The sequence below is a fragment of the Tiliqua scincoides genome, chromosome 2 (genome assembly GCF_035046505.1).
Source record: "Tiliqua scincoides isolate rTilSci1 chromosome 2, rTilSci1.hap2, whole genome shotgun sequence".
Taxonomy (NCBI): domain Eukaryota; kingdom Metazoa; phylum Chordata; class Lepidosauria; order Squamata; family Scincidae; genus Tiliqua; species Tiliqua scincoides.
In genome coordinates, this window is record NC_089822.1 from 116,894,290 (window position 1) to 116,920,808 (window position 26,519).

Below are 26,519 nucleotides of genomic sequence, written 5' to 3' on the forward strand. Positions count from 1 at the left end.
TTGTCATCTTCCCACCCCTCTTTGTACTTTAAATAAGATTGACCTCTAATCTCCCCTTTCCAGAAAGCAGCCTAGTTTCTGAAAAGGAAAAACACGCACACAAGTGACAGCCCAATCCTATCCACACTTTCCTGGGAGTAATGGGACTTACTCAACTCTAATGGCACTTACACTTAATCAACTCTAATGGGACTTACTTCTGAGCAGACATGCTTAGGATTGGGCTGTGAATTTGGTTGTGACAGCAATAAAGAGCAGGCTATTTTTATGGTTGTTTAAAAACAGAATGTAACTTCTTGAAAACAGGGGTCTGAATTTACAACCGTTTGCAGGACTTGGAACTCAGTTAAGTTGTGAAATTTCCTTGGAAAACTTGAGAAAGAGAACTTCCAAGAGGCCTGACTTCCGACGCGGAAGCAAATAAAACATCTTGGAAAAGAATCAGAGATCATCTGGCTGTTGTTTGAACCTTACTAGAAAGAAATGCATTTACTACCAGAAAGATGGCCACGTTTGGGGGGGGGGGCAGAGAGGAATTGCACCCCCCCAACTTGGTCACGTAAGAAACTGTGGGGTCTTCTGGGAAATGCAGGGAGTAGAAACTGATTTGAAATGCTCTGGTCTCAGCGATCCGTTTGGGATTTGCGATTTCAGCCTGATCCTGCAACAGATAAGAGCATCTCTCAAGAAATCAGCGTTCAGGAAAAGCGGGGGGGACCCCAGGACTGCTGGGGGCGCCTGGACCCCAACCTCTGCCACTGGATTCAGTGTCTGGGGAGATCAAAGTCTGCTCCTCGCCTGAAACTCACTGAAAAGCAGGGAGATCTTCTGAGTGTCGGAAAGGGGGGGGGAGGAGTAAGCGCCAAGTCAAGGGACTTCAAAACGAGATGGTTTTTCAAACAACAGCTGTGAGTGGAACCCTCCCAAGTGCGAGAAAGAAATTGCCAACACCCCCTTTTGCAGCCTTTTCATCAGTATCCTGGGGCTGTAAAAGATTCCCCCCCCCCCACACACACCTCCCTAGGCAGCAAGGGCCAATCGACATTCATGGCTGTGTGTGGCTAATGAAATCCTATTTCTAGCCAATTTAAAAACAACAACAACAAAAAACCCAAACCCAACAAGAGGCTTGAAGAGGAGGGCTTGAAATCTTCTTGCGAGCAATCTGCTGTGGGCGCCTGGCGCTGCAGTACCAAAGAACCAGCCCACTCGGCGAGGAGCCTGTGTGGAGAGGGCGGAGGAAAGCGAGGGGGGGAGGGCTGCGCAGACACTCCAACGTGGATAAGCTTTCAAGCCTGCTTTCTGATACATTCCTGGCCAAGGCGATGCTTATTGCAAGAGCTGTGCTGACTTGTTGCAAGGATCCGTCTTAAAACAACCAAACAAACAAAAATCGATCCACAGACTGTGTTCGCCTCTTGCCCCCTCCCCTTTCTTTGCTCAGGCGTGGATCTGTCTGGTCGATTGAGCTGCATTCAGATCTACTCTGTTTTTGGAAGGGATCGGACAATTTGATGGGGACTCTAAGCAGCTTGGCGCTTGGGGGGCGAGCACGAAGGGATTTTGGAGGGGACTGAAAGCGGGGAGGGGGGGTTAGGCTGGATTTGCAGTGCAATCATGCAGAGGGCCAGCGTGATGGGGATGCCCAGCCTGGAACCCAGTGGATCTTATTCCCAGCAGTTCAAAGCCATGAGGTTCTCTTATCACATCGAAGGGGGAGCCGCTACTTCATCCCAGATCCGAGCCGGTAAGACCACGGGGATTGCGGGAGGGGACTACTTACCTGTGTGTGTGTGTGTGTGTGTGTGTGTGTGTGAGAGAGAGAGAGATCTGCTATTCAGACATGAATAGGAAAGCTTGGATTCCAGTCCTGATAGGGGAGAGGATTTCCGATTTTTTATTTGCCCTTCTAGCAAGGGAAGTTGTGCCTAATGAGAATGGAAGGAGAATTCAACATCTAGGTTCTGTATTCTGCACTGGGGTGGGCGAGTACCGTCCAGTGGTTAGAGCAACGTGGAAACCGGCAATCTTTGAGGAGAGGAATGTATCTGATATCTGGTGGGATCTGGGGAGGTTTGGGAGACTAGAGCTCGGACCAAAATGGATTTTCAGTTTCCGTGGTTCGTTCAAACGACTGCAAGTGTTAAATCTCTCCACCCTGAATTAAGTAAGTTATCTGTGATCTGCCCCATCATACAAAGTGTTCTGCCCAAAACGAACGGAGAGCAATAGGGACCCTGAATTATGCAGCCTGCCCCAAAGTGCTTACAGTGGTAGTGCAGCTCTCCTTTCTCTACAGCCAGTCCTGCACCCACACACATTATGGCAATAGTTGGCCCTGGCCTAGCTTTTATTTAGTTTCCCTGCCGATTTGATGCTTTCCTTTTCCAATCAGCAAGACCAGGCAGGCAGCTTTTGGAACAAAGAGGGATGCAGCTGAACTGAAATGGAGGAGGTTCTGAATGGGGGTGGGGGTTGCAAAACCACTGAATGAAGCCTGGGCTTAGTTTCCATTCCAGCATCTTGCCTGACACTTCTGGTGCTTCCAAGGAAAATCTAGTCTCCTTGTTTTGTAGATTCCTGGTGCTACAATTTCCCTATAGTTTTCTAGCCCCAGTACAGGTAGTTTTCCATTCCTTTCTTGGCCATTGTCATTAAGCTTTACCCGACATGAGCTTGCCCCACTCTGAATCTGCTGATAAGTCTTGGCTGACACAGTGCCAGTGGAACTCATTGCCACTTGGTCACCCTGAAGGCTCAGAGCACTAGCAGGATTGGTTCAGAAGAGGTCAATCATACCTCTCACCTATTCCAAAGATGATATGACATTTCAAACCTGGATTTAGTGCCTTTTGCTTTGGATTTAATGCCAAACCACATCCTGTAGAGAGAGGGTGAAGATGTGAAGGGTAGGTGTGTGTGTCTCTTTCTCGCTCCCAGTCTGCTGGCTGTGAAGACTCTCACTGACACATGTGAGTCACACTTGCAAGTTTGGTGTTCTTTTGTAGTCTGAGGAAAATCCATGGGGGAAAAAAGATTTTTAAAAAACGCATCTCTTCTTTGACAATGGCTGAAAATATGACCAAAGAATGGGGACTCTCAGTTCAGTCCTTTTGCCTAGATACTGTAGTTTGGATGGACCACACTAGTGTCTGGGCAAAGGGTCTGATGTCTCAGTGTCAGTTATCACACCTGTTTCCTTTATACCCTCAGGCATCACCCTTTAATGAAAAGGTAGTGGTTTAAAAAGGATGCCTAGGGCCTTGAATAACTCTGTTTTGTTCCCTTACACAGGGCAGGCTCTTTCCATCATCTCCACCCCTTTCCTTTGTTGATTCAAACTACTAGAGCCAGCTTTGTGTCTTTGCTGTGTTCTTGAGCCAGCACCTGGTGAGACTGGGGTTTGATATGGAAGATGCAGCCTGTATTTGGAAACCATTCAGGCAGAAGCCTGGAAAATGTGTAAATAAAATCCATTAAGTTTTGTTGAAACACTGATTTATTTATTTGCTTTTCAGTTTAGCTTTTTTGTTCCCTTAGTTAATCCAGTGATAGGAATTTATTGGAGTGCATTATTGTTGCTGTTGCAATAGCACCTACAGTATCTCTCTCTCTTTTTTCCTTCCCTCAAAAGCACAATTTATCCACTAGGATATTCTCCCCTCCCTGTGTCTGGGAGAGTAGCCAGGAATCCCAGCCCTCCCTTCTTTAAATTGTGGCCCCACCCACTTCTCCCTTGAGCAAAAGGTGAGAAGGAAGCATAAGACTGACAGAAAAAGGGGGGTCATGTTGGCTGCCCACCCCCCAGGGATCCAAGCCAGGATTGCTGGGTGGCAGTGACATAACTATGTAGGGGTGTGATAGGTAGAAACTGTTGGGGGGGGGGTAGTGACTTCTGGTGTGCTCTGTTGTGTTCTTTTTTCTCCTTAAGCCTGCTTGTCTCACACTGTGTATTTTACACTCCCCCAGCACAAAATGTCTAAAGAAAGCCAGACATGTTTAAGCACTTCAGCTGGAAACAGGCTATTCTTAAAGAGTGCCTGTGTGTGAGAGAGAGATATTGCAAGCATAGTTGTGCTTCCATCTTGCAACCCAGCTTTTCAGCCACAAAGGAAGCCTTGGTTTGTTGCTTCCAAGAGGAGTTGGCTGACTTGCCTTGCTTGAAAACAAAATGCCCTGCCTGAAAGGAAGTCTGTTGGAAATCCTGGCTGCTTTAGAAGGTAGCTGAACCTAGTGGTTAGATGTGACTGGGAGCCAGAAAAGATTCCTGGTTCTGTGGGATCTGATTGTTTAAAACAGAATGATGCAGGAGCTGACTCTGGTCTGGGAAGGGACAGGAATCCTGTGGTTAGAGGAGGAGGGCTGGACAACCAGACTCAGAATTTCTGGATTGAGCCTGCAAGAGCACTGGTAGGACCCAGGGCTAGGGACTAGAATGTATTTCAAACCCGTGTTAGGATGCTCCTTATGCATCTGTTGATGGAGGAACAGGCTGTTGAACAGCAGGCTGTTGAACACTAGGTGCCAATCATCTTTGTCCCTTGTCCACTTCTCCCAGCCTTAGCCTTGGTTCTGTCTCTGGTCTCCCTCCCCCATCCTCCTTCATTACAAAGTCTTGAGGAACGCTCTGGGGCTGACATAAAAGCAAAGCCACATCCTGGCTCCAGGGAAAGCCGCAGGGGGACTATCTGGGGGCCAGAGCTCGGCTCAGGATGGGAGAGGAAGGCCTGTTCTTCTAACCCTATTGCCTGTAGTTTAAGTGGCATAGGGAGGTTAGCTTGGATTCTTTGGCTGTGAAGGAGGGGAACAGAGGGGTTCTGAAAAACAAATGTCATATTGAGCCTGTCTAAGGCTGCAATACTGGGAAGGATTGCACACTTTGCAAGGAGTAAGCTCCACTAAATTAAGTAGGATTTACCCCTGAATAAACACATGTAGGATCTAGCTGTACACAGTGTTGGCATTAGGAATCAGCATTGTTGGGCAGCTTCCAAAGGTTGTAGAAAACAGGGGGACCCCAAAAATGAGGAACAAAACTTCTAAAATTATTAAGAAAAAAACTCAAGTAAGTAAAATGCCATCTCAATTGCTTGAGATGCAAGCCCTTCATTCAAGGCAAGAGGAAAGTTGTTCTAGAAAGAGCTGGGTGGAAAAAAAACAAATGTTCAAGTTAAAGACTATTGGCAATTCCTTCTATTCTCTGTGACATGAATGGAGCAACCTGGGGAAGAACTTTTCCAAAACCCTGAGATTTTGAGATTGCATTAATTAATAATTTAAAATTATTTGACAATTTAAAAAGGAATTTCACCACTTTGCCATACCACCCCCTTATAGGCTTTGCAAACCTGCTGTTCCTTCCATGTTTTTTCTAATGTCTCACACATGAAAGAATTTCTCAGAAAGCCCCTCCCCCCCTTCCCACCACTGTGCTCATGTGGTGGTGCCAGAGTAGCTCTCTTGGGGCACATTTAGGTAGGAGAAAGGAGTCCCTTGGAGAGGTTGAGGACTCCCCTTGAAACCTGGAGATGGCCCTGGCTGTAAGCCATGGAAACTAGGCAAGCCTCAGGTGTACCTTCAACATTGGCACTCATTCTTGACTTCAGCACAAAGCATATCAAAGGAAAAGGGCCATGGGAAAAGGACCCTAAAAGCAAAGAGCTTGTCATGTCAACGGAATAGTTTTTAGTTGATTGCTTTATTAAACAGATTAGTTAGTTTTAAATAAATGTGCCAATTACAACAAAACTCAATTAGGTGCATTTCTGAGGGAAGTGTGAACTTAATTGATGGATTGTCTTCTCCTGGACTAGATGTCTAACCTGTTTTGGACAGAGTTGCATTTGCCCTGAAGAGTAAGGCTTGCAGCTGGGAGGTGCTCTGTGACTTTGGCACTTAGATGCTTGCATGGCTTCAGTATCAAGGGTTGCCTCTTGCTAACTTTGGCTTATATGCCACTGTACCCTTTTCTGGAAATGTCTGGAATGGCCATGGCAATTCACGTTCTAGTACAGTGCTGTCCAACTTTTACTGCTAAGGGGGCTGCAGTACCCTGGCACCCCCCCCCCAAAAAAAAAGCACAAATGTGAAAGCAATTGGTGATGACATCACCACCAATTTCTTCTTGGTTCTGAACTACTGAAGTCACTTGAAGGAGGAGACAATGGGTGTGGCAGGGCTTTTTGATCTCCCTGCTACACTATTCCATCTTCTCCTTGGAGAAAGAGAAGCCAGAACAGCGTGGCAGAGATATAGAAAAGCTCCTGAAACAGGAGGAGAGCTGGGTATGGTGGGGTTCTCAAAGGCCACCAAAAGATGTCTTACAGGTGTTGGACCACCCTGCTCTAGTACAAGGCCAGCCCATCCATGAGGCCAACTGAAGCAGTCACCTCAGGCACCGGATTGGTGGGGGTTTGCCCATCTTTGTCCGTCTATTGGCCTCCACTGCTTCTGCTTCCACTCCCTAGACTGGAAAAGGAAGAGGGGGCGGAGCAGAAGAGGAAATATGGAGGGGAGGAGTGTGCTGAGCTAGAACATTGGAAAGTGAGAGGAGCAGAGGCTGTAGCATATCATTGGGTAAAGGAGGACCACATTTGGCATGCCGCCTGAAACATCAGGAAATCTGGGCCAGTCCTGCTCTAGTAACTTCTAGACTTGACTACTGAAATCCTTTCCATGTGGGGCTGCCCTTGAAAAGAGTCCAGAAACTTCAACTGATGTGAAATACTGCCACCAGGTTACTGGAAACGGTTGGTCGGAGCTTATTATTCCGGTAATATTCCACCTGTGCTGATCTTGGACTGGTTCTTACCTTTAATGCCCTAAGTGGCTGGTTCTTACCTTTAATGCCCTAAGTGGCTGGTTCTCACTTTTAATGCCTTAAGTGGCTTAGGACCTGGGTATTTTAAGAACCACTTTCACCTCTATGTACCACCTCATGCAGCCTTTTCAATGCCTGAGCTCCTATACTCTGTGCTCCCGCCAAATGAAATTTCCTGGTTGTCTACCAGGAGCAGAGCCTTCTCTGTGGAATGCTGTCACCGGAGAGTCCCACCTGGCCCCAGCATAATACTTTTAGAAACCAGACAAAACCCCAACGTTTTAGGAAGGCCTTGAGATAACTTGATTCTGCGTTATCCCTGCTTTGCTGATCCGTTTTTGTTTCTACTGAAATGCACATACGGTCTAGTTTTGTTATGTTGCTGTGTACTTGTGTGTTAGTTTTCATTGTGTACAGTGTACTGTAATATTTTATTGCCTTATTGATCATGTTTAGCAACTATGAGTTATTTATAAGAAAAGCAGAATAGAAATATTAAAAAAAGTAAACATAACTCATTGAATGAAAAGCTATCACTCATTAGACACCATCTATAATATTTTGGGTTTCATTCCTTATCTCCAGTAACATAGTGAACTCAAGGTAGCCTCAAACACTAAGCAAGTATTTGGCTCTCATTCCATCAATTAAGCAACTTTAGTTAGTAAATCTACTGATTAAAGCTTGCAACCCTACCAGGGAAAAATAGATTGTCCTAAGAATTCCTGCACTGACAATCTATGAAGGGTCCTTCCTGCATTGCATTGTTGTGAGTGGCTAGTGTTCAGCCTCTTGGCCCATTCAGAGCTCAAAATGTGGTGGATTTATGCTCCTCTTGACACCTGCCTGTGTCTCCACATAACTGGGGAAAAAATATACATATATGGGTGAGGCAAAAGGGAACAGAATTTGAAAGTGGGGAGCCTATGGCAGAGCAGCTGTGGGTCAAAACTGGAAGAGACAAGGCACAGTATTCAGCAAATGTCTTTCAGATAGGATATTTTGGACATAATTAAAAGTGTGCCTGAGTGAAAGCCAAATAGGACTGACCCATGGAGCACAATCAACCGGGGAGCTTCCATTCACTTCAGGGAGACTTGTGTAAGAGAACTTCCTGGTGAATTGTGCTCCATATGAATTAGCAAGAAGGGGCTTTTCTGCCTTGGGCATGAAAATGTGGTGGGCCAGCACTGACTGACTTGAGGCAGCAGGCCGCCCTCCCGTCCGAACTTGAGGACACCTGTGGGAGAAGATTCTTGCTTTCCTTCTTGCCTGCAGTCTGATCAGGCTGGCCCCACCATTTTTTCCATCCATCTGGGTGAGAAGAGCTATCTTTAGAAAGGGGCCGGGCTGGGGAGCTCTAGTTCACTGTGTCAGCAGCAGCTGCCAGGGCCTGAATGGGGAGGGGAAACCAAGGACTGAGTTGGGAGAGAGCTCTAGGCTGGAAGTGGAAGGCCACTGAGGGTGTACGTTCTGTGTATTCAGGACCGGAACCTGAGGCTTGCTTTGCCAACAAGTAAAATAATGTAGGACGAGGCATATGAACTGCTGTGCCAAAGCCAGGTCATTGTGACGTTACTCTGGCACTGGAAGGCGTTAAATACAGCCTTGGGACCGTTGCTCTGTCTCTTAATGTTGTTACAAGGGATTGGGGGAATGAGTTGTCTAGGCTTTTTCCTTCTAAATTTTATGCTGTGGAAAGATTAATGTATCTTTAACTGGAGAAATTAACCAGTGACTGACACAAGATCCGGGGACAGTTGCTAGCTTAGATGACTTTGAGGGGGGAAAAATGTTTGAATACATTCTGGGTAAAAAGGTCTATCAAAAAGACTGCATTAGCCAGGAAACTAGAAAAGCACTCTGCATTCAGTGGCAGTATACCTCTGAATTGGCATCATCCTGGTGCACGCAGGAGGGAAAGGCTATCATTTCATGTCCTGCTTATGCAAGCTTCCAAGAAGTGCATGGCTCACCACTGGTGGAAGGCAAATGCTGAGCACTTTAGTCTGATCCAGCAAGGCAGTTTCTTCTAAGAACCTCCATGTTTAGGGACAGCACATCTCTGATTACACAGGCCAACACACATTTTGCTTCCTTAAACGTTACACCAATTCCTGGGTATATTTGGCGTGCTGATTCCAAAAATGGCATCCGTTTAGCCCTATCATGTAGTTTTGGAGATACGGCATAGTTTCATTAGTGAATGGTTCAAGCCGCTTCCTCATGAGGAAGCCTACACCATGGCTTGCTCATGAGGAAGCTGCTTGAACCATTCACTAATGAAACTATGCCTTATCTCCAAAACTAGACGTGATAGGGCTAAATGGATGCCATTTTTGGAATCAGCACCCCAAATTCATACCAAACTACCATAAATTTTGGGAAAAACATTTCTGACCTTCAATTTTGTAGGCCTGTGTTACCTTGTGGGGGAACAGTAAACAACCTGGAAGGGCTGTCACATTCATTCTCTGCTTTTTCAGTTTCCCAAAGGCATCTGATCTGACTGACCCATTAGAAGCAGCATACTGACCCTGATCCACTGCGGGAAGTCCTTATGAAGCATTTTGGGGTGATGCACTGCTTACAGGGTAGTTTTCCTGTGGGCTGCATGGGGGTGTGAAAAATAGGAATTCAAACTGTTAGAGCTATTTTAGTAGCGAGGGAACAATAGCGCCCTTAGAATCCATACTGTTCCTTCAGTCTTGGTGTGTATTCTTGCACACCTCCCAGCTAGATCTGTCAACAAGAAAAATTTAAATTGTTTAACCGGAATAAATTGCGCTAATAAGAATATCTGCATTTATAATATACATTATTTATTAGAAGCCTATAAATAGCGAGGTGCTATTTAAGAGTCAAATCAAAGACAGGCCCTGCCCACAGTTCTACAGTCTGGGCAGACATGAGAGAAGAGGAAGGGAAAACAGGAAAATACTAATGGGGAAAGATATAACTGTTGTTTTTACATAATTGTTTCCAGTGACTAGGGGTTTGCAGATATCTTTGGTACTTTGCTAAAGTGCTAGAACAATGTTTCTCAACCAGTGATACTCAAGGTAGTGTCCAGTGGTACTTGTGGGACTCTCAACAGCGATACAGTGTGACAAGCAGCAGTAAGAGGCTCGGCTTAGTGGACAGAGCTCCAGTGTGTACTTTTTTCGCACTCAGAAAAGTCCTCCTATCCATGTTCCTGTGTTTGTTGCCTTGTATCTGGCCTTCCAATTTGGAAGTAACTGGCAATGACATCATCACCAGTTATAGGTGTGCCCCAGTATCCGGGTGGGTTCCATTCTGGTACCCCCTTTGGTTAAGTGAAACTGCAGATAACAGAGGGTGCCCCCCACCCTCTGGAGGCAAGGGGAACTGGGCTCCCCTTGCCTCCAGAGGCCTTCTGGGGCCCGCAGTGGCTGTGTGCGCCTGCTCATGGCCGCTGCAAGCCTCAGAATGGACGAAAAGGCCAAAAAAAATGCTACTTCTGGCTTTTGGATTGAAACCAGAAGTTATGTTTTCAATGCCTTATAAGGCTCTTTTATGGCATTTAAAATGTCACTTCCGGTTTCCCTCTGGAAATGGAAAGTAGCATTTTTTTTGCCTTTTCAGCTATTCTGAGGCCTCTGAATAATGACCTCAGGCAGTCGTGCATGGCCTCTTTGGGTCTTTAGGGGGGTGTGGCCAGGCACGGGGACCCCACAGATGCACCCACAGATACCTGAAACCGCGGATACAGGATCTGCTGATACAGGTGCCTTCCTGTATTTTTGGTGGTATTTCCAATAGGTGGACCATGTGAAGTGGTACAAACATTGGGAAACACTTTGCTAGAAGAATGAAAGGAATAGAGAATATAAAGTCTGGCTACAGGTAAGCTTTAGGGGTAGAAAGTATAAGTGGGACCTTGGTATCCATTGATTTGACTTACCACTGATACCAAGGTCCACCTTTAAACACCTTGTAACAAGGAATAAAAGCCTTAAAATCCAATTTCTGACCTTGACACTATTACCGCAGACATCTGTCCATAACTCAACCTCACAGATCAGTCGAGGGCAGGTTTTGAGCAAAATCTTGGAATTTTCTATGACCCTCAGATAAGTCGGGGGTTAAACTTAGGGATGTGTCTGACTATAGTTTTGTCTGATTTTACCGGAGGCCAGATCCTGGAAAATAACCTACCACTAATTGTTACCTAAGAACTGTAGTCTCTAATTTATTAAAAACATAGTAAAAGATCATAAGATACATTTTTAAATTCTGGTCTTCACCACCTTTTTGTAAACACTATCAGAGTAAGTGCACTGTAAAGAACATACCAGTAAAACAGTGGTTCCCAACCTGGTATTCATGTACTCCCAGGGACACTCAACAGGACCTTTAGGGGTACTTGAAAAAGAATGGAACAATGGCAAAAAAAGGCAGGTTGTGCTCCAGAATGCCTTGCAAGGGAGGAATGCCTTGGAAGGACCAGCAAGGCAGGTAGGGAGGTAGCTAGTTGGCTGTGAAAGCCCCACCAATAGCTAGTTTTTGGTCATCAATTCATCTATGAACCAGTGATTGAAAACCAGCACAGTAAAAAAGCTGAAACATAATATGGAAAGTGATCAACCATCCAGAATTTCTCAGCACACTTCTGGTGCAAAACAGGGCAAAGGCAGAGGCTTCTGTTCTTCAAACAGATGAAAAGAGAAAACACTGTGATGAATACATGAAGTCTGGGCTTTCTTATAGAGGAGATGAGGGCTTGTATTATTAATTAGAAACATTTTGCTAATATGAAGGGTACAATTTATGGAAATAGGCTGCCAAGGGATATGCAAGTGAAAAAGGTTGGGAACCACTGCAGGAGATCCATGAATCAAATCCATCTTTAAGGTGTTTGGTGTGTTAAGCCAGAAGCTCTACATATAACATACAACTTGTAACACATAACTGGGAGTGTGCAATTCAATTCACAGCAGAGAGATTAGATATTTGCAGCCCTTTTTACTCAGAAGTAGACCCACTGCTTTCCATGGGTGGTGTTCTTAAATAAAGGTGCACTGAACTGTAGCCTGGGACTTTGTTTCAAATGGAAAGGAGGATCCCATCCTGGTGTTGAAAAAACAGACCTGCTTTGCAAGCATTTGCAAAGCAGAACCAGGCTGCAGCAGCATTTGCAAAAGGGAAGGAAAGAAGGAGAATAAAAGGTTAACTTTGGCTGGAATTTCCTAGTGCAGTTGCTGTAGAAACAAATGATCTCTGCATTGCTTCTAATGAAGGGTGCCTGCCTGCTGCTTGAGAAAGAAATGAAACTTTTCAGAGTTGAAAGGCTCTGCCCTCTGATTGACCTGGAGATAAGGCGAAGTGATAATTTGAGCTTTATTACTTGGCAAAAATTTTAGGTACTATAGGTGAGTAACTACGGTAATTATAATTTTATTCCATGAAATTCCATTATTCACCCCATGTAGTGGCTGAATGCAGTATAGTTATACCAATGCAATCTGGAGTGAAAATAGAGGAACAAGAAACCTGGAAGAGGGTCTTTAAAGCTATTTTTCCATTGATTTGGTATCCACTGATTTTTTTTTTTTACCCACTAGGGTGTTTCCCAGTGGATAACGAGGCACAACCTGTAGTAATAATGGGAGAGGGGGGAAAGGAGCTGTGAAGACCCCACAACTCATCTTCAACTGAAATGAACCCTATGTATTGTATAATTGCATTTGCTTTCATTCTCCCTTACTACCCTGCCATTCTCCACTGCCTGTTATTCTTCCCCTGTGCCCCTTAAATTTGGATTGGGAGTTCCTCCAGGTAGGGACCTGAATTTTGCTTATATTACTCTGAAAAATGTGCTGATGTTGCTTCATAACAATCTTCCTTGACCCAGCTTTGGTGTCTTAGGTTTTCACCAGCCACTGCTTACACGTTTTCAGGGTTTCATCAGGAATGCCTAAAAAGTTGGGCACCCAGACTATCTTGGGTGAGGGGAGTGCAAGGAAACGAGGCCTGGTGATTCTGATAGGACCAGTAATGTGTGCCAAGCGAAGACTCCAGCAATCTAGTGAGTTAAGAAGCTGAGAGATTCCTGCCGTTTCAAAGTAGAGTGCTGCTGTTCCAGGCCCTGGATTCTGATGAGATTCTTTCCCCCCATCTGTTGCCTCTTCCTTCCTATTCTGTGATATGCGAAGGGTTAACACAACCACCCACCCCCAATCCATACAACAGAGCAGGATGAGGGCAGAATACATCCTGCTACACCACCCACATTTGGCTTCTCTTCCCTCCCTCCAACCTTTTTTCCTTTTTGCAGAACCCTTAATATGTTCCATATGGGCCCATCATGTGCACAGAAGCTTCCGATAGCCGTGGGGCTGTAGTTGCTGGTGGGATGGGCAGGCAAGGAATCCTGCCTTGCATCCACCCTACTGCCAGATCCCAGCCCCTTATGCTGTTTATATGGAGTTCTTTGTTTTTATGCTGAGCTGTAACGGACTTTTAGGAGGGAGGGATGCAAGCTGATACATGGTTCTCTGTTTACCTCCACCAAGTGATGCTTATCCTGGGTATGTTCCAGGATTGTTCTTATGTGCTTAGATTCTGTGTAGTATTTCAACTGGACATGGGACACTGGAGGTCAACATGTGCTCAGGTTTTGTTTTGAGAGTGGAAGGGCTTGCAATGAGCCCTCCTGTGCAGCCAGCAATCCCAGCTTACCATGCAGAGTTAATGAAACCTAGCTGGTGCTGAGCTGGCTTGCTTCTAACTTAATGGGATCCACTTTCCTCTTCCCAGATCAGAGAACTGGAATCAAGGAACCTTGTGCATTCTGGGTGGATGTTCTGCAGCCAAGCTGCCATCATGTTGTCTGCTCCTGCTTGGAATTGGTGCCCTGTAATTTTGACAAGCAGGTCTTTAATTTGCTGCAGGCTGGACATGGTTTGAGAGAGAAAGAGAAGTTTGTAGGGTGGAGTTGAGAGGTAAACTGCAACCAACTTAGATTTTGAAGCAAAAGAGATTGTCAAAGCAGGATGCTGGGGGACTTGAAACACTTGGTGCCCCAGGACTTTCTATTCTTGAATCAGCTTGCTAGACTCCTACTTGCTCCAGGGCTTGAGGTACCTTCCTTTTGGCTTTGTGGTGGCTAGCTGTAAAGTGTGCTTGTTCTTTGCCAGCTCTTGCTGTTGCACCTGTGCTGCTAGAGAAAGCAGACAAAGCTCAGCAATAACTTTGCAGCATCTTTTATAGGATTGTCATGTGACAGTTCAGTATGGACAAGCAAGTTTTGTGTTGAGAATGCATACAGTGTATTTAGGTTTTGTCACATTTGACACACCTATTCTCCATCAGATTATTTGTACCTTGATCAGCACCGGAGTTTGGAGGCAGATGCTAGATACTGTGGTGAGAGAAAGGCAACTCCGCACATGCTCAAGGGCAGTTTCCTTTATTATAGCCTCACAGCACTGGTGTTGAAAATGCTGAGCTCTGGCAGAAATTAAGCCCTGCCCAAATTCTAGACAGCCTCAGCCTTACACTGCCTTCTTCTTCCTGCCAACATTGCAGGCCCTAAGTTCCACATAACTCCTCCCCACCATCCTGCACCACATTGCTACAACTATTGCCTTATCTATCTTGAATCAAAGCTGGCTAGACCACTGTAAGAAATCCTGAGTAGTGACTGGAGACATGCACAAATGGAAATAATGTTGCAGTTAGATATTTACCACTCTGAAAATGGAGGGAGGGGGGAGTCAAATCTCTTCTTAACTCCCAGACTTTTCAGAGTTAAAAAGGTCTGGTGGGGGGGGGAGTGGTTACAGAAAAAGGTGGGAAAGTGGTCTTCTCTATCAGCTTCTACAAATGCACAATTTAGGTAGTGTAGACCAGCAAAGTGGAACAGGTGGGGAGGGTACAAATTCTGTCCCCCTCCCACTGTGATTATTGTAATTTGTGGGACAAAATTAATTGCTCAAATGATAAATTCTGCTCTCTCTGGAACTGCCAGCAAAAAAGAGCGATTTGCATTTTTTCTTCCCAGAATCCTTTGTGTGGCAGGGTGGCTCCCCTTCCCCCTCTTGTCTACCAGATGACAACTCTATGTAGGTGGCTCCTGGACAGATTTGACACACATACGGCTAGACACACAGCCTTGCATTGGCAGGGAGACTGCAGAGAAGTCTCAGAACTTTATCAGTCTTTGACAGGCTGGGAATGGCAGTTCTGTGTTCCTCCTCCCCCTTCTCAGCCCACCTCCAGGGCAGAACAAACACATCCCATGTTCTGAAAAAGTCAGGGCTGTGATGGACGTCTACTGCCCCTCTCTGTGGGAAACTTATTACGAAAATATTTTCCCCCTCCTTATTTTGTTAGGGTTGCCAGCTTTCATTTTGGTTACTAGAGAATGGAGCTTGATACTTTTCCAAGCACTTTCCTGTGTAAGCTGTATGAGGATTTTCCTTGTGACCCCTGATGACCCCCACTGGCTCTGCACAAGCTTCTGGGTTTTCTTAACACCTGCCCCCCATCTAGACCCTGCTTTTGCCTTATCCGTATCAGTGTCTAATCCCTGCTTTGAGACTCATTAATCTGTTTGTCATGGCACGGCTTGTGTTACCAGGGATGGGTGGGTTATGAGTTTGAGGGGTGTGATGGGGTTTAAAAACCCCAAAGGAGCTGTGAGCAGAGCCTTAGGCTGAAATAGCAATGGGGAGGTACAGAGGTCAGGATCCCAGTGCATAAGGAATCCTTACCATCTGCCCCTTTCAGTACACAATACAGATGGCATCAGCACTTTGATGGAACAAGTTACGTTCTGGGGACAGCATTTGCTGGGTTTCTTATTTCTGAGGGGAGTGAGAAGGTAGGAAGGAGAGTTGCCACTTGAGCAGCTTCCCCCATCACCAGTGGTCAGATTTATACGGAAGAATATAGTGACCCTCCCACAATTGATTTCCCTAACCTTCCGCCAAGTGCTTAATTTCCAGTATTACATAGTGTATTAATGTACATGACATGTTATGTAGTATCATAAGCAAAAATGATCCATTTTTGATCCATTGGCCCAAGTGATCCATTTTTGATCCATTGGCCCAAGAAGCCTGCACCCTAAATACTGAAAATAGAGAGAGAGGTGTGGGTAAAAAGAGATGCGTTGAAACAAATGCACTTCATTTGTTGTTAACATATGTCCTTAAGGTGTCTTCTTTGTTTGGGCTAAGTGAGAGGGATCATGGCTGAAGCCAGCTGAAAGTCCTGACTCATTCCCTCTAAACCGTTTCCCTTCTCCCAGTTGTGTGGAGCTGTCAAGAAGAGGCTCTCATCTAAGTAAGTTCAGAGTTCAAGGAGCTCTGGTCTTGACCGTGTCTTCTGAGGCTCATCACTACTGAACCCTGGCTCAGATTAATTCCTACCTCTCCTAGAAGGCTCATGGAACAGCCTGGAGGCTTGCTTCTGAGGCTTGCTAGTTGTGCCAGGTGCCTGGAAGTGGAGCAGGCGTGCCAGAGCTGGTAGAGCTGTGCCTCATAGGTGAGGTCACCAGCAGTGCAGCAGGGTTAAGGTGGAACCGGGACTGAGAGGGAAGAGTCCATTACTAGTCTGTGCCTCCATGTCCCATCCTTGCACCTATTGCTATAGATCTTGCTGAAGGGCAAACTACAAACAGAAGTCAGGTACATTTATAATGATGTGAGGTGCCGCTGAACTGTGGAACTGTGCTAAATGGTGGCACTGGGGGATGTTGCCAGTACAAAGCTTAGATAAGTTGATGGCAATATGCTCATTTGTAGCTGCGAACTGTGTTCTGAGCTCCAGGACAGAGGAGAGGGCCTGGGAGTTGTGCAGGGGGAGGATCTGGATGTGGGAGTCCTTGATTCCTTCAAGGAATAGGTTTGCTATTGCTATTCCTATTCCTAGGAATAGGTTTCAGTAGGTTTGCTAACTGCTAAAGGGAGTTATGGCAAATGTAATTTCGACATTTGTGGAAAGGATATCTGAGCAAAAATTGCTTTGCTGGATCCCTTTATTCCAATTTTTAGGAATGATGCTGATGCATTCATGCATGCATTTAGGAACAGTGATGCATTCACTTCAAATGTGTAAAATACTTTACATTTGTAGTTTCCTTCACAATAACTCTGAGGCAGATCACTATTATATTCCTGTTTTTAAAATGATGACGTGAGGAGCTAATTAGCTGTGATGGCCTGTGTTAGAACACAAGCGGTGATTGAATTCAAATAAAATGCCGAGGAGGGCAAGATTTAAGCAGAGAAGCTGCAGGAAATGGCTTGTGGACCCATTTTTTCGCTCACAACCTCTTCCCCCTGGCCCCTTTGCTCCAAGACTGGAAGCAAGTCCTGCTGAGAGAAAAATAGTTGTGGCAAGGAAAAAGGGGTTGAGAGCAAACAAAGGTATTTTAGGGAAAGGTTTTTGCATCCCTTCCATTTCTCCACATTCAACATGATAGTTCTAACAAATGAGTTTTACTGCTATCATATGAGTTGCACAAGGCGACAGTAGTCCAATGCTGACTCATTAGCTTCCAACCACTGTATCACTGCAGGGTCTCCTATTTGAACATGATATGTATCCCATTGGGCCTGGTCCTGAGAGATTCATAGCAACAGGCAAATCTTTGCCAAAGAGCTGTCTATCTGAACAGACAAGTGATAGACATGGACACTGGGGATCTCATTAAAAGCTACACAAGGTGCTGCTGCTGCTGTTCCACATCTCCTTCTCTCTTACGTAAGAACATAAGAACAACCCCACTGGATCAGGCCATAGGCCCATCTAGTCCAGCTTCCTGTATCTCACAGCGGCCCACCAAATGCCCCAGGGAGCACACCAGATAACATGAGACCTCATCCTGGTGCCCTCCCTTGCATCTGGCATTCTGACATAGCCCATTTCTAAAATCAGGAGGTTGCACATACACATCATGGTTTGTACCCCGTAATGGATTTTTCCTCCAGAAACTTGTCCAATCCCCTTTTAAATCTACTTTGTGACAAGATGTTCGATGTGGCAGCAGAGCATTGTCCCACTCTCACCATTGTCTGCCACGGTAAGGGACTGTGCAGCACCATTCCATCTTGTCAAGTGTTATGCTCAACTAGATGTTGTGAGGAAAAGAGAGGTAGAGCTGGGCCAGCTCCATGTCTCCTGTAACACTTTGTCAGATGGTGAGGCAGAGGAGGAAAATGTAATCGTGACTCAAAGATTAATGATAACTGTTTAATAGGCTGCATTGTTTAAAGGCAATGTATGAGTGTTTGGGTATCACAGAACACTTTGTCACATGCAAGGGGCATTAAACTAATAAAGGTTTAATTTGATCAACAATTCTGTGAAACGCTGAAAATTTGTACCTTCTTTCAATTGTTCCAATCAGTGCCAGCACCACGGAACTTCCTGCCTTCCCTTTTGATGGTACATTGGTTGCTACCACTGATACTGAGGGTTGGGAGTCAGCCTAGTCAGGTGGGCTGGGCCAGTCTTAATCTGGCTGTCCTCTGATGCCACCCAACAAAATATATAATCTAACCAGTGTCATTCTTGCCCTTTAGTGGGACTAGTATGGCCTCCAAAACATAGTTTACTAGAGAACTCCTCTATATTGTTTTAGGTGTTTGGAGTTCCTGAGTGCAAAGAACTAAGTTTCTCACTGTGCTGGGGTTCTTGCTTGGAGTTGGATCTCAGCTGGTGCCTCCATGATGAAAAAGTCTCTCCCCCCCCCCCCCCCCGCCCTGCCCCAACACACATACATGCACATAAACATCACTCTGTATTCCACATTCCACTCATAAATTTCTCCACCTTAAAGAGGCAGGTAGGTTCCTGTTTGGGCAGTGTGGTTTGAAATTGTTTGGTCTAGCAGTTGCTAGAAACAAAGGTATTAGGAGGAACTTTGACTTCCTCCCCAGGTTTTACCAAGTTTTACAGGCGGGATCAAGAGCTGGAAAACGGCATTGCTCGCACAGAAATCTATCGGGGTGAGTGAAATCTAGATTTCTGGGGTCCTACTGTTTGCTTTTGGAGGGAGATAGGATAACTCTAGTGGGTGAGAGCAGAAACTAGGTGCTGCCGCTGGCAGATTTTTGTGAATCATTTTGGGTGGAAGGGTGGCAGCCAGACAGATTTGACCTTTGGATTCAATTCACCAAGGAGTTCTTCTCTGCAAACCCTGTTGAAATACATGTGAGCCATGGAAGAACTCCAATTCATTTTGAAGGGGCTTGAACAAGAGAGCTTTCTGTTGGACTCTGCCTCCAGTTAATTCGTGACACCGTTTACAATCTGTCTCGGGGAACTGAGATGTTCAGGGAGGTCTGGCATCCTAATTCTGTCCCCTGACAAAATTGTGTACTTGTGGGTAAGGGCCAGGATTCTAGAAATGCAGGACTAAAAGAGCACTAGAGAGTAATTAATACAATTCAATCTTCCTTTTGCTCCCTGCCCTGAAACTTTTCATTGCACTTTGACTACTGCTGACCTGACAGTTCAATAACTACAGTTGTCAGCCGATGTACTAGAACAAGTCAGCAACAGAATCTGATAAGATTATTTTGGTATTTTAAATCATTGTCCTTGCTGGGGAATTAAAGTTCATAACCTCATTAAATACAAAGACTGTGAATTTGAATTGAACAGAGATCTTGGAGCGTTATATTCTGTGCCCCCCTGCTGGTCAATGTGTGTTATTTTACAATGTAAGTTCAAAGAACTAAGGTCTAGTTTAGAGAAAGTTATTCACAATCCCCCTGAAGTCAGAGAAACAAGTTACAGTACCTGTAAGTTACATTATTTCAGTTTATTTATTTGCAGCATTTCTTAACACTGATGGGACGTGAATGTGACTAACCTTGTTTTGTGCTGTGATCTGATAATGTTTTTCTAGTGTTTAAGGACACTTTTTCAGCCAAAATGTTGGTTTTGATCTTTCAAAGCCCTAAATGGCCTGGAAAGGATCAGCATCTCTTGAAAGCCATCTGCTTCCATAGGATTCTCCTAGTCCATTAAGATCTTCTACTGAGGCCATGCTTTTCAAAGAGGAGGTGGCTGGTCATAGCAGATGGAGATGGCGTTAGACTTTGAAAAACCACAATCTGACAGGCACCTACTTTATTAAACTTTAGGCACCAGTCAAAAGCTTTAGCATTCACCAAAGTCTTTGGCACATTCATTGGTTTCATTAAGGAAAGGTTTGCAATTGATTCACGCACTACATGAAGTGCATATGTATATAGTGTGCTAGTAAGTAGAAATGAGTGGTGTCCTTTGAATTGAGAAAAAAGTTTACTTCTTTGCCTCTCTGTACTGTATGATCAGTAGTTCCTTTTGAAAAAGAGGTGCTAGGATTCAAGCTTATTCTCTTAGCCTTCAATCCAACACACAATCCTATACCTGGGAGTAAGCCCCATTGAACACAATGGGACTTACTTCTGAGTAGACGCATAGGATTGTGGTGTAAGCTCCCAAAACAGCTGAATGGACAGGCTGCAGTTTTTCAGAGGTGATGGAGAAGGTGCTTATTTTACAAAAACATGTTTTACATGCACCAAAACAGAGCCCTGGTACTGATAAAGACTGGGTTCAGACATCACACAAAATCAGTATTCAAGCCTGACCATAAACTGACTTCTTCACAGTGTCTGAAATCAGAACTTGAAGGTTTGCAGTTAGCAACCAGCTTCAAGTGCTAACTCATGTCTGAATTCATGGACAATTGACAAATAAATCATAGCTGGAGCCTTTGCTCTGTCTCTAGAGCCTGCTTCACTTATGGAGATGGGAGTGAATTTATGAACATACATCTTGAGCAGATGGGAAACAAAAGCAGGCAAGCAGCTCTAAACTGTAGTTTGCCTGCTGCATGTCTGGAAGTTCAAACCCTGTGTAACTTTTATTGGTCCACAGAAGATTTTCACTTCCTTTTTGTTATGCTCAGCCAGGAGCATGCTTGAAGCCAGGAGTCTCACTGTCTGAACAGTTATGCTCCCTTGTCTTGAAGGTTGCTGAGTAGGTCAACACCTGTTCTTTAATTTCCATGAGTTTTCCCCGCTTTGCCTCCCTGCACTCTTGGATAGCCATGGGGCATGTTGGCTATCCCCATTTCTCTCTATGCATGATGTGCTTGGAGTTTCTCCCCCCCCCCAAGCAGTTGTGCAAGCTCATGATAATTATAGCAGCATTCTGGTAAGCACACATTGAATTTTTATGCTGTTTGAGGATGGGGGGGATGCTCATTGGAACACTTCTCCCATTGAGAGTAACGCCATGCTTCAGACAGTTACATTCTGATGCATCCTCTCTTTTCATCCCTCTGTCTAACTTGCACAAGAATTTGCACATCCAGTCATAAGAACATAAGAACAGCCCCACTGGATCAGGCCATAGGCCCATCTAGTCCAGCTTCCTGTATCTCACAGCGGCCCACCAAATACCCCAGGGAGCACACCAGATAACAAGAGACCTCATCCTGGTGCCCTCCCCTACATCTGGCATTCTGACTTAACCCATTTCTAAAGTCAGGAGGTTGCGCATACACATCATGGCTTGTACCCCATAATGGATTTTTCCTCCAGAAACTCGTCCAATCCCCTTTTAAAGGCGTCTAGGCTAGACGCCAGCACCACATTCTGTGGCAAGGAGTTCCACAGACCGACCACACGCTGAGTAAAGAAATATTTTCTTTTTTCTGTCCTAACCCTCCCAACACTCAATTTTAGTGGATGTCCCCTGGTTCTGGTATTATGTGATTTTGTGAACAACAGTCACTGTTGTTTTTTCTTCAATTTACACAATCAGGGTGGATAGAGGCAGGCAAAAGGAAGGCCCAGCTAGCTGCCTGCAGCCACATAATAATCATAATTAATGAAAATTGAACCTGATGGATCACCATGGATTACCATGGGATCCCCACTGCACCATGAATGGGATAGCCTTCTTCAACCTTTTTAGTCATTAATCCTTCCGTTAGTTCCAACATGGAATCCATGTTAGACACACAAATATGTTTTTAAAAGCCTTAGCTTTTTACCCTTTTCTCATAAAATTCTCCAAAGGAAAAAGAAAATTTTGGTAGTGCTGCTGTTACAACTCACTTTAGTAGGACTTCTGAGTCAATTCTCACCAGAAGATCAATAAAGTGGAGGAAAATGGAAAGTACTGGCCTCCTGGTTCCTAACACAGCTTTACCCCCATCTCCTCCAGGTGGTCTATTTGTTCCTCTTGGCCTATCAGGCAGTAAATGATTCTGGGTCATTAATTTCACCTGGGAAGAATTTGGATACGGATGTGTCCCTTTTGAGAGCATCCATAGGAAAGAGATTTCTCAACTTTGCTTGCTGTGCTTGTTTCCATAGCCCCTGGCTGCTCAGTTAAGCATTTCTCAGTTAACTTCAGTCCATTTCAGTGGCTTCCTAAAACATATTGCCCAACTTCATTCCCTTCCTGTTAATGGAGAAAGGGTGTCCTCTATCACCTTTATGGTAGAGGCCTTGAAGTGTTGGAGGACTCCTATTGTAGTCTCTCCCTCTCCCTTCTTCATTCTGCTTAGCTTTTGATCCCAGTTTCTGTCCCTGTGTGTTTTGCATCCATCATCTTGGCTGCTGTTGTCACCTCTGGTTCATCCCTATCTTTCTCAAAACATGATGCCCAACAATATGACTCAGTGCTTCAGCGGAGGCCTCACCCGTGTGAAGTTTGTGTGCATTCGTGCCAATTCCATTTTACTCAGTATGGGAGGTTCACACTGTATAAACAGAAGCTTCCTTTGGTAACCATTTACCATAGATGGCAGTGACTAATCTTATACTGCATAAGCAGCTATCTGTAGAATGCACTTACAGTATCAGGAAATGGCATTATTTTTTCTGTGTCTTGGGATAAAAGGACTAGACTAGAGCACAAATACCCAACATGCCGTTTCTGTACAGTAACTCACTTCAAGTTCTTTCATTTAACATTGTTTTGTTTTAAAGCTGGTCAGCAGTTCCAACCTTCGCATTCTCCGCTGCTGCATATTGTAGGGTTACTGGAAGCTGCTTCCAGGTTGCGCCTGGCCTGCGACCCACTTCCTTGGCCTTGTTGCACCCCAGAATGCCTTGTGGTTATTTTGGGGTGCAGTAATGCTTTGCAGTGTGATAGAAAAGCACTCAGCAAGCCTACCACTCAAGAGATTGTTATTGAGCCCGCCTACAGTAAAATTGGTTTCATTATAAATCATTTTGCTTAAAGTTGCAGTTTCCAAGAACCTATCAACAACTTTAATTGAGAACTTTCTGTATGTCCAAATTGTCCTAGCTGTAAGACACTGGAGTAGTAACTCACAGTCAGGAGCGAAGCCGGCCTATTCATGAGGCAGGCTGAAACTTCCTCCCACTTCAGCAGGGAGGGGAGGAGGAATTGCATGTTTGAATGCTCCCCCATGAGAGAAGAATGTTCTGTGTATTCAGAAAACTAGCATGTTTCAGTGACATACTAGTTTGTATGTGAAGGATATGGGTTTTTTGCTTTTTAATTTCAGAGAATTCAATCATGTGATTCCTCTACCTCCAGCTACATCCCAGGAAATTACTTTTGCTAATTGTATACACTGTATGAAATGTATTTGTCTGCACTGCAAGAAGTTGAATATTTTGTGTATCAGCAAATATTATCTCAGGATAAAAGGACATGCCACTGTGAACCCCCTGGAAGGATCTTTGAGTTCTCTTTATGGAACTGGGTTCCTTGGTTGCCAAATGCTTTATTTGTGAACCTTGGTAATTCTATAGCACCTTTCTGGTAGTGCTTTTGTATACTTTATTCTACCTGTTTGGTTTCTGTCTCTTTTGCTATAACACTTTGTTTTGTCCGGAGCTGGCGTAGCAAGCAGGAATCAAAACCAGCTGTAAACCTGAGTCTGACAGCTCTGCCAGGTTGATGGTGCCCCTATTTTGAGACAGTTTGTTGGAGTGTGAGGAAAGGTCCAGTAAAACAGTGCCAGTGCTTGGGTGGGGGTGGGGTGGGGGGTGCAGTTCTGTGGCAATGAACAGTAGACAAAAGAGAATAAGAGTAGAGACTGGGGGTGGAAGTGAGAGACTCTGGGCTACTGGCTGCACACCATAAACAGGTGTGGAACTGATTTGCTCTCATACAGGGCTCACAGAAAAATCAGAACCCTGCACTGAAACCAGTCAGAGCCTGAGAGATCTTTCTAGAAGAGACATCTTGCTGGCTTTTCATGCTGGCTAAATAGTTGAGGTCCATTCTTCCAGACCTGAAAGACCACGATTCCTGACCCTTAATTACACACACCACTTTTCTGTTTGAAAGAAAATAACCAATGATTTGTTATTTATACAGTATATCTGCTTGGAAGCAGGAGTGCATGTGTATTCTTCCATTTTTTGTAGGGCTACTTTGAATTCCAGTCCTGTTTTCCTACCCCATCCTGTTTCCTATTCTATCTTATTTTCCTATTTTCCAATCTCACTGTGGTGTCATCTATGCAATAATGACATGAATATTGTCTATCAGGGATGGGAAAATCGAGTGGGGCTTGACTCTAGTCAAGTTGCTGAGTCACCACCCTCCGCGACTCGACTTGAAAACGAGTCATAACGGGGGCACTTTCCAAGTCTCTGAGGCACCCTTTAGTGACTCTAAAAGACTCGAGTCGAGTTGTCCCCCCTTTAAAAAAACCTGCTGTGAAAAAACGGGGCTGCTGTCAGGTGCGTGTGTGTGTGTGTGTGTCGGAGCTCTCTTTGAACACTCCTCTGATATCCCTGCCCATCTGTAAACAGGGTGGAAGGGAGTGCGAGAGAGCAGGGACAGAAACTGCAAGAGGGAGGAGGGTCACAAGCAGCAGCAGCTGCTAATCTTACCAGGATGACCTGATCCTTTGCAGCCCTACTCAGAAGTAGTCCCACTGTAGCCAATCATTCAATGAGGTTCCCTCCCCCCACCACCAGCCATGTGATGCAAAGCAGATCTGAAACATTTCCCCAAATGCAGTCTCATACCATGGTAGCATCAAGTCTAATATATTAAAAATAAAATATTGAAATGAACCTGAAATTGGCTCATGACCCACCTAGTGGGTCCCCTAGAGCAGTGTTTCCCAAATTGTGTGTTGGGACCCACCAGTGGGTTGCAAGCTGATTTTTGGTGGGTCGTGAAAAGTTTCTGAAATATATATTTTAAAAAGCCTTTGCAAGCACCTTTGCCCAGTTTGCAGAAGAAGACTGCAGTCCAGAAGAAACCACTGTTATGGCTGGAATGCTAAGCTAAACTGTGGTATGAAGTAATTTTCATACCCCCCAAATTAAAATGTCACATTTTCCCATTTTCTCTAGTAAATGGCATGCCGTAGTTCACTTGTGAACCCATTTGCAGCCTTGTCTGGCCTGGAAGTTCCTAACTGCATATCTTGCTTTGCAGTTCAGCCTTCTGAGTACCTTGGAATGACTAAAGGTTTAGGAGAACAGTCCTTGATCTCCATTTCTAGGGAGAGAATAGCAAAATGACTACACATACATACTATATGTAAGGTGTCTAGCATCTTTGGGAGCACAGGACCCCGCTTATTATTATTTATTATTAATAAATAAAATATTTCTAGCTCTCTGTTGTCTAGTAAAGCTATATGGCAGCCATTTTCAACCATTTTCAGCTCATGGCACACTGACAAGGCATTAAAATTGTCAAGGCACACTACCGGTTTTGGACTTAAATTACTACATTACAATTAATTTTTAATTAATATAATTAAATCATTACATGACAAAGAAACTCACAAGAAGCTTAGAGAGGAAAGTATATGTGATTCTGTGAAGGAGGAAAAATGTTTTGAAGTAGGGTGATCAGATTGTTATTAAAGTGTTATGCCAGGAAGTGTTGGCAAAGAGAGGTCAGATTAAGCACATAGTGAGAGTTGTGGGGTGAGAGGCAGTGAAGAGACATGACTGAAACAACTGCAGGATTCAGCTGGGGGGGGGAAGAGAGAGAGTGTGAGGCAAGTGATTCTGGACCTTTGGAACATAAGAACACAAGAACAGCCCCACTGGATCAGGCCATAGGCCCATCTAGTCCAGCTTCCTGTATCTCACAGCGGCCCACCAAATGCCCCAGGGAGCACCCCAGATAACAAGAGATCTCATCCTGGTACCCTCCCTTGCATCTGGCATTCTGACATAACCCATTTCTAAAATCAGGAGGTTGCGCATATGCATCATGGCTTGTACCCCATAATGGATTTTTCCTCCAGAAACTTGTCCAATCCCCTTTTAAAGGTGTTTAGGCTAGACGCCAGCACCACATCCTGTGGCAAGGAGTTCCACAGACCGACCACACGCTGAGTAAAGAAATATTTTCTTTTGTCTGTCCTAACCTGCCCAACACTCAATTTTAGTGGATGTCCCCTGGTTCTGGTATTATGTGAGAGTGTAAAGATTATCTCCCTATCCACAATGTCCATCCCCTGCATAAATTTGTATGTCTCAATCATGTCCCCCCTCAGGCGTCTCTTTTCTAGGCTGAAGAGGAAGGTGGGACAAGCAAGGGGAGAGACATTCAGAGAGGTGCTAATTGCAATTATGAGATTGGGGGGATTGTACCTGTGGGAGGGAGAGGGGTGTTACCAAAAGGGCTGTTTTGTTTAGGGGAGTTAGTACAGTACCCTTATTGGAACCTCAGGATCGCAGGCTGGATAACAAGATGGCGTAAT

The 26,519-nt window shown here is 44.8% G+C and overlaps 1 protein-coding gene across 1 annotated transcript in view; it reads left to right on the forward strand.

The window, feature by feature from the left end:
* The first annotated feature begins 1,617 nt into the window (after positions 1-1,617).
* The window catches only part of FGD1 (FYVE, RhoGEF and PH domain containing 1), a 58,332-nt gene continuing 33,430 nt past the window's right edge, over positions 1,618-26,519 (forward strand). The window contains exon 1 of the mRNA XM_066614166.1: positions 1,618-1,747. Coding sequence (XP_066470263.1) covers positions 1,618-1,747 — 130 coding nt within the window. The remainder of the gene's footprint in view (positions 1,748-26,519) is intronic.